We start from the raw sequence: 13847 nt of genomic DNA, 5'->3' as shown, positions 1-13847 counted from the left end.
AGGGAAAATATTTGATTCATAAAGTCAGGGAAGCTGCAAGAAGCCATCAGGCCAACACGTGTCAGTCCCTGTATCGTATTTTCACCTGTCCACCTGTCGTCCCCATCCATAAATCTGTGTGATCTTCTTTTAAAGCTCCCTAATGACTCAGCACTAACAACCTGATAATTGAGTCCGTTCCATTCATCTGCTACTTTACTTGAGAACCAATTCCTTCCATAATGCAATTCTTTCATTTCTAAATCACTTTTAAACCACGATATTAAAAAAGACATCACATTAACCACACCAGCAAGCCTAAAATGAACACGCGAACCTTATTCCTACCACCCAGCCAGTCAGGTTACCCACGAAGAGACTTACCATTCACACTGAGGCTCACCACCTTAGACAGGCCGGCCCCCACTCCGTTGTTGGCCTCGCACAGGTAGCGCCCCTCGTGTCTTCTCTCCGCCCGGCTCACCATCAGCGTCCCGTTCTCCCGGCCAGTCACACCCCCCTCGCCAGTAGCCACGCCCACGAACTCTCCGGAAACTGCAGGAAGAAATGTATAGATGTTTGAATGTAGAAATGCTCGAAATGAAAGTTGAAAGAGTGAAGTTTGATACGAAAGTAGTTAAGATTAAAGAGAGAGAGAGAGAGAGAGAGAGAGAGAGAGAGAGAGAGAGAGAGAGAGAGAGAGAGAGAGAGAGAGAGAGAGAGAGAGAGAGAAAGAGGAAATCAGAAATGAGTGGCGTGCATAGAATTTGATAGGAAAATCGTTTATTATTAAAAGAAAAGCGTTAAAAGAAAAAAAAAAACATAAGTATTTGAAAGAGACGAGAATTTAATGAAGGGGACACACAAACAAACACACACCACAAAAAAACACGAGAGTCAACCAACCGAGGCATTTTTTTTCCCCTGCAACTTTTAATAATTTTTTTCCCCTCTAACAGCAAACCAAGCGAGGGGAAAAATAATTACCCCTATTTCACCTCACGCTATTGATAAAGCCTGGCTCTCTTTTTTTATTATTATTATCAAACTGTTAATAATGAGTAGTAGTTTGTCGGCATGGTGAAGAGAGAGAGGGAGGGGGTGGAGGAGATGGGGGAGGAGGAGGAGGAGAAGATGTATGGAGGAAGAGATGGAAGAGGAAGAGGATGAAGAGTGAGGGAGACGGGGAGGAGGAGGATGAGGGAGGTGGAGAGACAGAAAAGGTGAAGAATGAGGGAGAAAGAGGAAGGGAGAAGGAGGAAAGGGAAGATATAGAAAGGAAGGAGAGAAGGGAAGAGAAGGAGGGAACGGGGAGAGAGGAGAGGAGGAAAGGGAAAGGAAAGAGAAAGAAAGGAAGGAGAGGAATTTAAGAAGGGACGAGAGGAAGAGAGGAAAGAGAGAGACGAAGAGATGGAGGAGGAAAGGACGATGGAGGGAGAAGGGTAGGGGAGGAGGGAGGGTTAGGGAAGGGAAATGTATAGAGGGAACGACGTTGGGGAAGGGGAGGAGGGGGAGAGAGGAACGAGCCTAAAATTAAGAGCACCAACATTTTCATTCCGGGTCATGTTGTAGTAAAATGTTAATAGTGTTTAGTAGTAGTAGTAGTAGTAGTAGTAGTAGTAGTAGTAGTAGTAGTAGTAGTAGTGTGGTAGGTTATTCATACTTATTCACACTAAAACCACGAAAAAATATGACTGCATATACATTGTGGGGCAAAATTTACGGTTTCATTTTTATTTATTTATTTTTTTCTCCGCTTTTTCAGTTTAACGTCGAGTAAAACACACACACACAAAAAAATATCTGTTAAACTCATGAACTTTCTTTTATATAGACTACGTACTGCATTAATTTTTCTTCCGCATTTTTACCTTCTGCTTTATTCAATTACCGTACGTACGATAGTTCTTTGTTTTTGTTTAGCTGGTCTTCGTGGTATACTGATCTACATAACGTTACCGCATACATTATTATTATTATCATTATTATTATTATTATTATTATTATTATTATTATTATTACCATTTTTTTTTCTTTCACTGAAAAAAAAAAAAAATACAAGTAGTGTTTTAATTAAACCTTCTAAGTTTAGCTGATGTGGAAGAATGTAACGTTTATTTTTAACAGTAACTTTCATTATATTACTTTAATCCCTTACATTTTTTTTTCATCCTTCTCTCTTTTCCTCCCTTCCTTTTTTTTTCCTCTTTCTCTCTTGGTTACGATATTTATCAAGTTTCTCCTCTTCTCACGTGTCTAATTACAAATCGTTTTCTTTTTCCTTTTTTTCCCCCTTTTCTCTCATCTATTAACGCATTTCTCAATTTTCCTCTTTTTTTTTCTTTTTCATGTCACAAATGTCAATATTATTTTTTTCAGTTTCCCTCGCCACATTTCCATTCAAAAAGAGTAAACAGAATTGGTAATGTCATTAATCATCATTATTCTCCTAAGTTCCGGCACATTATTCCCACTCTCTCTCTCTCTCTCTCTCTCTCTCTCTCTCTCTCTCTCTCTCTCTCTCTCTCTCTCTCTCTCTCTCTGCCAGTTCATTTCGTCTTTTAATTCAGTTCATCTTTTTTGGCTATCCATTCTCTCTCTCTCTCTCTCTCTCTCTCTCTCTCTCTCTCTCTCTCCCCTTTTTTCCAATTAATTTCGTCTCTTTTTTCAGATCTCTTCGTTCAGTTGCACGCAAAAACTCAGGAATTCGATAATGTTTCGTTGAATGAAGCGAAATGAAACGGAATAAGCAACGAGTTTTTTATTTTTTTTTTATTTTGTGGGAGAGAGAGAGAGAGAGAGAGAGAGAGAGAGAGAGAGAGAGAGAGAGAGAGAGAGAGAGAGAGAGAGAGAGAGGTGGGGTTGGTGGGGAGGGTGAATCTAGCTGTATTGGCTCTAATCCCCTTATGATGAGGCGTCTATCCACTAACAAAAGAGGATTGTGTGGATGGAATGCATCTCTCTCTCTCTCTCTCTCTCTCTCTCTCTCTCTCTCTCTCTCTCTCTCTCTCTATACGTATATATTTTAATTTTCCAGCTAGTTATCAAATTCTTCCACGCTAATACATTTGAATAGAACCTGATTGATTTCTTTTTCCCTTCCTCTCTACCTACATATGCTGGAACCTTAAGTATGTTCCCTATCAGTGATCGTTGCCTCTTGCCCACAGCGCCTTGTGAACGGAGCTTTGTTGTGTTCGAAGCTTCGTCAGAACGGGACAGTGTAGGCGAGTTTTTTTTTTTTCTTGTTCTTTATTCGTTGTCCATTTTTCTATCGTTTTTAGTGATTCCTCTCAGTAGGTGCCTTTCTTCTTCTTTTAGTGAGCTTTTTTTTATTTTTAATTTTTTTCTAGCACAGCAAACAAAAACATAAATAAATAACAATAGGTAACCGACACACTCAAGGGCATTTATAATTTCTCCAGCACTTACGAAAAAAAAAAAAAAAAGAAAGAAAAAGAAATAAACAGTTTCCGCGGAAAACAAAACTTGCACCTCACCTCTAAAAATAGAAAAAACGAAAAAATTACCGCGTTTTCATGATTTACTGCTAACACGTGAAGCGCAACACGGACAGCACTAGTAGCACATGCGACAGGAAGGGCGGGAGGAGAGCGGGGGTTGGGGGCGGTGCGGGAGGGTGTCGTAACAACAAAGTCTAAACAAACACTGCTCCGCCAAACCATTCCCCTACGAAAATAACTCCAAATAACTTCACATCCCTGAAAAAAAAAAGAGAGAAACACAGACACATACACACACACGCACATACACACAGAGAAGCATTCTAATCCTTTATCAATAGAAGTTAATCCTCTTCCGTGGCGCAGCAAATGAGCACTGAATCCCTTTCCTCGCTTCCGATCAACCAGTGGGGCGGGGGAGGGTTGGGTTTTGAGGTACGAGTTTTTTTTTCTTTTACTTTTTATTCTTTGATTATTTTTTCGTCTCTTCCAGTTCGTTCAGTTTAAAATTTCACTCGTGTCATACTTTTCAGTGATTCTTCTTCATACTTCCCTCAGTTTACTAGATTTTACTTTCTTAATTTCCATTTTCCAGTCATTATTCACCTCCTCTGCCTCTTATATTTACTTTCTATCGTACCCTTCAGTTATGTATCCCCATCACACTCAGTTCACTTCCCTCCCATTATTTCTCTCTTATTCCACATAATTTTCTTTCGTATTCTACCCTCCAGCTGTTATCTTTTCATATCCCACTCCGTTTTCTCTCATAACACTAACCTCCACCTATTATTTTCCTCCCATCCCTCCCGCTATCTACTCTACCCTTTACTTATCCTTATCTCACTCTCCCCACTCACCCGTCTCCTTGCGCCAGTCCACGGTGGGGTTAGGAAAGCCCTTTGCCAAGCAGTGCAGGGCTACGGTTCCCCCAAGGGCCACGCTGGTGCTGGCAGGCTCCACCATCCACGCCGGCGGGACTGTGAGGGATACATGGTCATTACTCTGCGTTACGATGGGCTCTAGTGGGTTCTTGAGGCTCTACGGGTGACAATGGAGCTAAGGAAACTATATAGAGTTAAGAAGGGAGGTTGAGTGAGTTGATGCGAGAAATTTTGGGTCTTAAATTTGTGAGTGGAGGTCTTAGGAGTGTTTAATATTGTTCGGTGAAATTTGTAGGTTGAATTTCCAAGTTTGGGAGGCGATTTTGAGTGTTAGGCTAAGTTTGAGAGGTGATTTTGACTGTTAGGCTAAGTTTGGGAGGCGATTTTGAATGTTAGGCTATCAAGGGAAGGTACTGTAAGCTGGGACTGGGTTGTTAAGTGATGTTGAGTCAATGGGGAGTTTTCAGAACTAGTGGTTGTCAGCAGGTGGCAGCACAGACACAAACTCTTCTTTCATACAAGCAATATCAGATATACCTAGTGTTATTCTATTAGCATGATGTAATGGGCTTATATATTTTTCTATGTAATCCCTTCTAAGTAGTAACACAAGTAAAATCAAACTCTTTTCATGAACAAATGTATATAAGTTGATATTCTAGTGAATCGGCATTTAGATTTATTTGGTCATCTATAAGATTTCCAAATGAATACACTCTTGATTGAAAACGTCTTAATCTAGACGACAGTAAACATAAAGACAACATGTCTGTGACAGTCAAAAGTCCAAATTACATAGATCTCCTTTCTAGCTTTCTAGTTTATGGAAATGGCAATTAAAAAAAAAAAAAAAAAATAGCAACTCTAGTGTCCTGGCAATAGTAATGCTGTATCTCTAACCAAAACAAACACCTGACTCGGCCGCGCTGGTTGAACTTAACAAACACGTTGTTGGATAAGAAGTTGAATGTTGCTGCGGTGCTCATCTCCACTACGCCCTAAGCAATGGATTACAGTAGCTGGACACTACAGCAGCAGCAGGATCGCCTGAGAGATGGTTTTGGTTCTCGATTACTTTGCCTTGTCGCTCGCTTCGTGAGAGGGATGCTAAATTTTTTTCATTGTCCAAATCAATATTTTTTTATACTTGTAATATGCTTTATTTAAGATAATGCTAGAAGTTTACTCGATAATCACACACACACAAAAAAAATAATTTGACCACATTCTCTCAATATTATCCACACCGGATATTGAAAAGTCGATACATCATTTCAATAGTATTATGATGATCAATGTTCTATGCATCTTTACGCACCCGGGACTTACTACAACAACATTTTAGCTCTCCTACATTTAGATGAGCAGCAACGACATCTAGCGGTTTAGTTCCGAAAACTCCCCATTGTGATGATGGTAATTTGGGTGTGTGACGTGAATCCGTAACTTGCGGGAGTCAATATAGTGGTTGGTCATAAAGGGAAGGTAATGGAAGTTAAAGGGAGTTTTTAAGATGTCAGTTACTTGGGAGGTAATTGTAATAATGGTAATTGGAGTTGTTGGTTTGAATTTATAGCTTTGGGAGTCGATACTGTGTTAGGTTATAAGGAAGGGGACTGTGAGTTACTGAATAGTGTTTAATATTGTTCATTGGGATCCGTGCCTTTAATTTATAAGAGGATCGAAGTTTATCAGTCAGTTTATAAGGATTTGGAATGTAAGTTGATGTAGATTAGGGAGTTTATAAAATTGATTAGTTTGTGTTGTTACGGTTTATTTGAGTTTGATGATTCAAATTTATGACCAATGGATCGTTATGGGGTGTTTGGTTATAATCGGATGTACGGTAAGTTGGGTTTTTTCAGTTTGTAAGGATTTGAAATGTAAGTTGATGCAGATCTGGGGAGTTTTAGTTAATGGTGTTTATAAGTTTGTGTTGTTAATGTTATATTTGGTTATAAGGGGAGGTACTCGAGTTTTTCAAGTGTGCAATAAAGGAGGTGTGATATCTGAGCTCGTGATTGGATTTGCTAATGGATGATGGTGGTGTGGACCCTGAAATTCTTAGTTGTGAGTTTAAGAATGACTTGTATTATTGGTTCATCTGAGTTTGTGTTGTAGATCTATCACTGCATTGAAGTTTATTAGTCAGTGTCATAGCCTAATCTAGTTATAATACACTGGTTCATTAGTAGCTATTTTTTTTCTGACCTATTTAAGCTTTATAACCTGATCTACTTTATAATGAAATTTCATGTTTAATTTTCTTTTAATCCAACTTATTATAACAACCTACAGTAATGAAATATAAGTCTTTCAATATCTCCGAGTGTTTTTATATCTGACCTAATTCAATTATAATCTAATCTACGAGCTCTAACCATCCCTATTCTAGTGACTTATATTACGACAACTGTTACAAGTTCATATATGTCCATTCAAAGTGTACACAGCAACACTACACTACCTTATTAGCAGGAACTACGTCGTAACACAAGCCTTGCGTTCCGGCAGGCGTCTATTAGGAAGCACCAACACAACACAGTCTTCAACTAACACAGCAACACAAATTTGTCAAAAAAAAAAAAGAAAAGAAAAAGAAAAAAGAAAAAAATCACAATACAACCACAAAAAAAAAAAAAATCCTACGAACCCAAAAAATATTTCACATCCACTACTGAAAAAAAACATAAGTGAAGAAAAAAAAAATAAACTACACGACTTTTAAAATATGAAATGTACTTCATTAAACAAGACATGGTGCTTTACTGGACTAGACTTGCACTAATGGAAAATATTGAACATTTCTCACACGTGGGATGAAGGGGAGGACGAGGCGGGAAGAATATACAGAGGAGGAGGAGGAGGAGGAGGAGGAGGAGGAGGAGGAGGAGGAGGAGGAGGAGGAGGAGGAGGAGGAGGAGGAGGAGGGTGAAGAAAAGGGAAAATGCATGCTTGTTTAAGGGAAGGAATAATATTTACAAAGGTAATAATATAATAGAGGTGTAGAGGGAACTACCTGGGGATTGTGTGTGTGTGTGTGTGTGTGTGTGTGTGTGTGTGTGTGTGTGTGTGTGTGTGTGTGTGTGTGTGTGTGTGTGTGTGTGTGTGTGTGTGTGTGTTTGGGGTAATGCAGTACGTGTATATATGTATATCTGCTTTTTTGTGTGTGTGTGTGTGTGTGTGTGTGTGTGTGTGTGTGTGTGTGTGTGTGTGTGTGTGTGTGTGTGTGTGTGTGTGTGTGTGTACAAAAAGGGAAAGCATCAGAGCAAGACGCCTATATACAGTCAAGGGTCAGCGAGGACCTGGGCAGGGGGTGGGTGGGAGCGCCTGGCAGGGAGGGAGGGGAGAGGGAGCTGGGGCATGACGCTGGCAACACCCCGCACTGGTCCTGACGAGAAAGTACCCCCGTCCCTGCAGGCGCCCACAACCCCCACAGGGCCTGGAAGTCTCGGCCTGAGCGTCGTGGTCAGTGTTGTATCGTTAGTGTGTTGTGATGTGTTGTGTTGCATGCCAAGCTGGTGGTGGTGGTGGTGGTGGTGGTAAGGGAGGCTGCGACAAGTCAAGCTTGGCCTAAATCGGCGCTGACACATGCTGGTGACCTCGCCTCCCCTACCACCTGTTGTCCCCTGTCAATCCCCACGAGGCGGACACAAGGTGCGGTGTCAGCCCGCACCTGGCAGCCCCTCAGCTCCCCGTCAGCCTGCAGGTCAGCGTCGCGCAGTAAAGGTCAGCCTGGGTCAGGTCTCAGTCAGCCCTGTTGGGGCGGGGAGTGGCAGGCCGCCTACCGCTGACGGTCAGGCGGGCCGAGGTGGTGGCCGTGCGCGCCGCGTTGGTGACGGCACAGGTGTAGTTGCCGGAGTGCACGGCGTCGGCACGGTCGATCACCAGGATGGAAGTGAAGGGGTCCAGCTGCGAGATGCGCACCTCCAGGCGGGGATCCAGCGGGCGGCCGTCCTTGAGCCAGGCGAGGGTGAGGGGCCGGTCACCCTCCTGCACAAAACAGGTCGCCTGAGCCCGCATCCCCGCGCGGGTCTCCTCCGGGAAGGACAGGCGCGCCAGGCGAGGGGGCACTGCAACACACACACGCACACGCTCATACCACACTCAGCCTCACGGCGGCAGGGACACGGCAGCCCGCGGCGGGGAGAGCGGCGCCACACGCAGCACGGCGGGGACTGGCGCTGAGTGTTTTGAGTGACACACCTGACGCTGAGTCAATGAGGGCTTCGTGGCTCTGGGAATCACCTTGGTGCACACACACACACACACACACACACACACACACACACACACACACACACACACACACACACGGTTGATGCTCCTCACGTTGGAATGTGTCACTTTACTTTGGCAATTAAGATCACCTGTCTCCTGGATTTTAGAAATAACTTGCGCATTCGTCGACTCTCTCTCTCTCTCTCTCTCTCTCTCTCTCTCTCTCTCTCTCTCTCTCTCTCTCTCTCTCTCTCATTATCTACCATCATTAACCAGATACACAATTCTCAATGACTCAGACGCCCTTGGCTCAGGTATCAGTGTAAGTATTATCAGTGTTCGCGCCAGTCACCTGACGTGCCGCGCGTCCTGCGGCGGAAGGGCAAGGCCGCGGTGGGCTGCCGTGGTTTGGAGGAGGTACAGGTCTCACAAGAGGTCAGGTCATGGCCTGCATGGACAGATACTGAAGCAGGACAGAAGCTGGTGTGTTTTTGGGAGGGGGATGGCATCCCTGGCACAGGGGAGCAGGCGGAGTGGCTAAGGGAAGGGGAGGAGGACAGGAGGAGGAACAGTCGCGGTAAGTGGCCACGTCACAACACTCACACGTCAACACGTCCTGGAAGAAAAAAAGGGAAAAGAAGAGGCGGGGATCTGATGTTGTGGTGGCGATTGTTGTTGTAGCTGTTGGTGATGGCGCCGTGTTGTGGGGCCGCCATATTGGGGGCGCCGTGTTGGGGGCGACGTGTTGAGGCCCGGCAGTGTGGTAGTGGCGGTGGTGGCGGCGGGCGTACCATTGACGGCGAGGTCTGCGGCGTGCTGCACCTGCGCCCAGTGGTTGGCGGCGCGACAGGAGTAGCGGCCAGTGTGCTGCGCGGCGAGGCGTCCAATCATGAGGGCGCTGGAGAAGTGGTTCAGACTGCTCACCGACACGTCTGTCACCTCCGCCACGGGCCGCCCGTCCTTCTCCCACGTGAAGGTGATGGGCGGGTCCCCCTTGGTCACCAGGCAGGTCACGCCCGCGCGGTCCCCGGCTTGCAGGTTCTCCTCGAAGTGGAAAGGCTGCAGCACGGGCGCCACTGCAACACAACCCGCCCCGCCCCGTCAGCCCAGCACCCACACCCTGAGGACACCCGGGCAGGACGCCCACAACCTGAGGACACGCGGGGCAGGACACCCACGCCTCTACACGACATGACATCCGGGGCAGGACACCACGCCCCCTAGGACATACCCAGGGCAGGACACCCACAGTTCTAGGACACGACACGGCCGGGCCAGGACACCCTTAAACCTATGACACACACGGGGCAGGATACCCACAGCCAGGAGTCATCAAAACCTAACCCATCTAAACATACCTAATGACCTTCCCACCCACGTAACCTCTCCACAACCCACACCCACTGCCAGAAGACACTAACACACCCACTGAAACACCGACAGACCCTCCCCTCCTCCTTCCCGACCCACACTCCACAGCCACGCCCAGTAGACATTAATTAAGACCATCCCCCTACTTCCCCACGCACCTCAAAAGACCCATACCACAGTCTTCCCTCTTGAAAAACACCCAAACCAGTCTCAACAAGTCCCTTTTTGAACAACGCCAAACACACTCTACAAATACCCTTTGGAAACACCCCCTAGCCAGTCCCGATAAACCTTTGGAAAAACCCCTTTGAAAAACCACATCTCTACTTCTCTACAGGCCACCAGAGGGTCGACGCACCCAACCTACCCATGACTCTGACGTTAAGCTTCTGTGTGTCCTGCTGGCCCGCTCTGTTGATGGCGGTGCAAGTGTATTGGCCCTTGTCTGCGTCGCGCGTCACCTGCTCCACCACCAGGGTTCCATTGGCGTGCACCCGCTGTCTGTGACTCGTCGGCAGCCGCACGCCATCTGAGGGAGGTGTGGGAAGTGAAGACTTGGTATAGAAAGTTCAGGTGGACTGGGGACTTGGAGGGAAGGTCGAAGTGATGAGTGACTGCTGGTTTGTCAATGGTTTTGTTGTCAGTTATATTCTGTTAACTTATACTGAAATAAAGAAGTTAATACGATGTTGAACTATGGCTAGGCCCGATCTCTCTGTCCCTCTCTCTCTCTGATATCAAATAGGATGAGGATTTAAACTAGGACAAGACTGGAGGAGCAGACTGAGCAAGGCAGGAGACGGAAAACTGATCAAGACTGGAAAAAAAACTGGAGGCGGGAGACCTTGAGAGAGACACTGAGAGATTAGACTGAATACGGTTAGAGAATTAGACAAAACAGCACGGGAGAAAACTGAGGAAGACTGAAAGAGAGACTGGAGGGGATTAGACTGCCGGAAACTGGAGGAAACTAGAAAATTAGAGTTAAAGAACCAAACTAGGGGAAAAAAGAACTCATTATCTCTGTTTTTCCTTCATTTTTCCTTCACACAGGGAGAGAGAGAGAGAGAGAGAGAGAGAGAGAGAGAGAGAGAGAGAGAGAGTGAGGGAGAGAGAGAGAGAGAGATGTGGGGGGAGAAAATATAACCATTTTTTTTTTCAGATTTTCCTTTTTTTCCACACCTAGAATGAATAATGGAAATCAAACATTGCTGGGGAATTAATTAATATTCATTGTTTTCCCATTCCGGGTGGTGGTGGTGGTGGTGGTGGTGGGGTTAATGGAAATGGTGATGAGGTGTTAGGTCGGTTAAAAGGGAGTGGCTATGATGGTGGTGGTGGTGGTGGTGGTGGTGGTGGTGGTAGTGGTGGTGGTGGTGGTGGTGGTGGTGGTGGTGGTATTATTGCTGTTTTTTACTTGTTGTTGGTTTAAAAGTGAGGAGAGGAGGAGGAGGAGGAGGAGGAGGAGGAGGAGGAGGAGGAGGAGGAGGAGGAGGAGGAGGAGGAGAGATGGAAAAGATAGATAGAAAAGAAGAAGGGAGGAAGGAAAGAAGAAAGAAGGGAATAACAGAGGAAATAAGAGAGGGAGGAGAAGGAGGAGGAAGAGAAGGAATGAAAAAAAGGTAAAATGGAAAAGAAGAAAGAGGGAAGAAGGACAACAGGGAATAAGATAAAAATGAAGGGAAATATTAATAAGAAAGAGAGGAAGAAGGAAAGAAAAAAGGAAAAAAATAATCAAAAGTTTTAAGCCAAGAAGTAAAGGACGAGAGAGAGAGAGAGAGAGAGAGAGAGAGGGAAGGAGAGAGAGAGAGAGAGAGAGAGAGAGAGAGAGAGAGAGTAGAGAGAGTGAGAGAGAGAGATGAGAGAGAGAGAGAGAGAGAGAGAGAGAGAGAGAGAGAGAGAGAGAGAGAGAGAGAGAGAGAGAGAGAGAGAGAATAGTATTATAAGACATCACTTGGTTATTGAGAAAGTTGCTGTCTTCATTGTCTTAAACACGGCGGAGTTAATCCCCCCCTCCCCCCCCCCCTCTCTCTCTCTCACACACACACACACACACACCACACACACACACACACACACAATTATTGAGAAAGCCTTCAAGCGTTATCATGATATTTCTTCCGTCTGTCTTTCTTCCTCTTTCTCAATAATTTACTGCTCATTTTCTTTTGTCTCACACCTTTCGTTATCTTTCTCAGTGCTTTCCAGATCTTTCTCACCCCTCTCAGTACTTTCCAGAGCTTTTCACCCCTTCTGGAAGTCTCCTCGGCTATTCCAGTCCCTCCTATCCTCTATTAATATTCTTCTAGTCCCTCTTACCACTACCAACCCTTCCAGCAGGTTTCCAGTATACCCCACATCCGTTCCAGCATCTGTCCGACCCTTCTTACAAGTTCCAGGCTCTTCTTCGTCCCTCTCACCGCTTCCAGCACTCCCCTAGTCCTCTCTCTCACTCCTTACAGTACATTCCAAACCTCTTCCACCCTTTTTAACTACTTCCAGACCTTCTTTCTCCATTTCAGTACCTTATAGAGCCTTTCCAGTCCCATTCCAGTAACCTCCTCGCCTGTATCACCCCTCTCAACACCCCTCCTCATTCACTCATGTACCTTTGCTCCTCGTGATCTTGTGAATCGGGTTACCCAGACACAGGGCACGTCACGAAGAAGGTCTGGCCGGCTACTGCAGACGCCGTGCCCATCGGCCTTACGTGCGGGGGGCCATACACGTTGAGTCTTGCGGCGTGCATCACTTTTCCAGCGCTGTTCTCCGCTGTGCACGTGTAGGTCCCGCCGTCTGTCACGTGCACGGAGCTGATGTTCACGTGGCTGATGACGTCCCCGTGCGCTGATACGTATTGGCCCTTCACGTACCTGTGGGGGGAGTACGTGAGTGTGGGTATGTGAGTGAGGGTATGGGAGGGTGTAGAGGAAGGAGTGAGGGGAAGGAATATGTGAGGGAACTGTGTATGCGAGCGAGGGGAAGGAGTGAGGTACGTGAAGGAAAAGAAGGAAAGAAAAAAGGAGAAGGAAGGAAAAGAATGAACAAGAGAAACGGAGGGAGACGATAAAAAAGAGTGAGAGGAGGAGGAGGAGGAGGAGGAGGAGGAGGAGGAGGAGGAGGACTACCACTACTAAAACCACCACCACCACTACCACCCACCCACCCACCCACACACACACCCACGACCTCTAACTGCTAAACTTTTCCCCACAAACAAGACAATCAAGGAAAACAAAGGAAAAACAAAGAAGAGAAAAGAAATAAGCAAGACAACGGAAGAGAGAGAGAGAGAGAGAGAGAGAGAGAGAGAGAGAGAGAGAGAGAGAGAGAGAGAGAGAGAGAGAGAGAGAGAGAGAGAGAGAGATAGGATTCACAAATCATAATTATCAGAATGAGCGAATTTTTGTGGTTATCTCTCTCTCTCTCTCTCTCTCTCTCTCTCTCTCTCTCTCTCTCTAATAATGATTAACGTTGTTCGCTTATTATCCGTATTTATCTTTTTATTTATTATAAACATTTATCTTGCGAAGAGTGAAGATCGAGGAGGAGGAGGAGGAGGAGGAGGAGGAGGAGGAGGAGGAGGAGGAGGAGGAGGAGGAGGAGGAGGAGGAGGAGGAGGACACTGAAATGAAGAAAAAGAGAAAAAAAAATGGAGAAATGATGGGGAGAGAGAGAGAGAGAGAGAGAGAGAGAGAGAGAGAGAGAGAGAGAGAGAGAGAGAGAGAGAGAGAGAGAGAGAGAGAGAGAGAGAGAGAGAGAGAATTAATTAATAGAGAAGAAAGAGTGCCGGAGAAGAAGAAGAAGAAGAAGAAGAAGAAGAAGAAGAAGAAGAAGAAGAAGAAGAAGAAGAAGAAGAAGAAGAAGAAGAAGAAGAAGAAGAAGAAGATAGGGTAACAAAGAAGCTAATAATAATGGAGGAAAGGAG

General features: G+C 45.4%; 1 protein-coding gene across 1 annotated transcript; it reads right to left on the bottom strand.

The window, feature by feature from the left end:
- Positions 1-516: 516 nt before the first annotated feature.
- On the bottom strand, positions 517-12436 carry LOC135115664 (cell adhesion molecule Dscam2-like). The gene is made up of 6 exons (XM_064032586.1): positions 12394-12436; positions 10287-10448; positions 9340-9624; positions 6795-6879; positions 4304-4423; positions 517-534 (listed from the first exon to the last, which is right to left on the bottom strand). The coding sequence occupies exons 1-4, from the start codon at positions 12434-12436 to the stop codon at positions 6809-6811; spliced, it is 561 nt and encodes a 186-aa protein (XP_063888656.1). The 3' UTR covers positions 517-534; positions 4304-4423; positions 6795-6808.
- Positions 12437-13847: the final 1411 nt, after the last annotated feature.

The sequence above is a fragment of the Scylla paramamosain genome, chromosome 29, assembly GCF_035594125.1.
Source record: "Scylla paramamosain isolate STU-SP2022 chromosome 29, ASM3559412v1, whole genome shotgun sequence".
In the NCBI taxonomy this organism is placed as follows: Eukaryota; Metazoa; Arthropoda; class Malacostraca; order Decapoda; family Portunidae; genus Scylla; species Scylla paramamosain.
The sequence above is the reverse complement of the archived record's forward strand: the minus strand, read 5'-3'. Positions and strand labels throughout refer to the sequence as shown.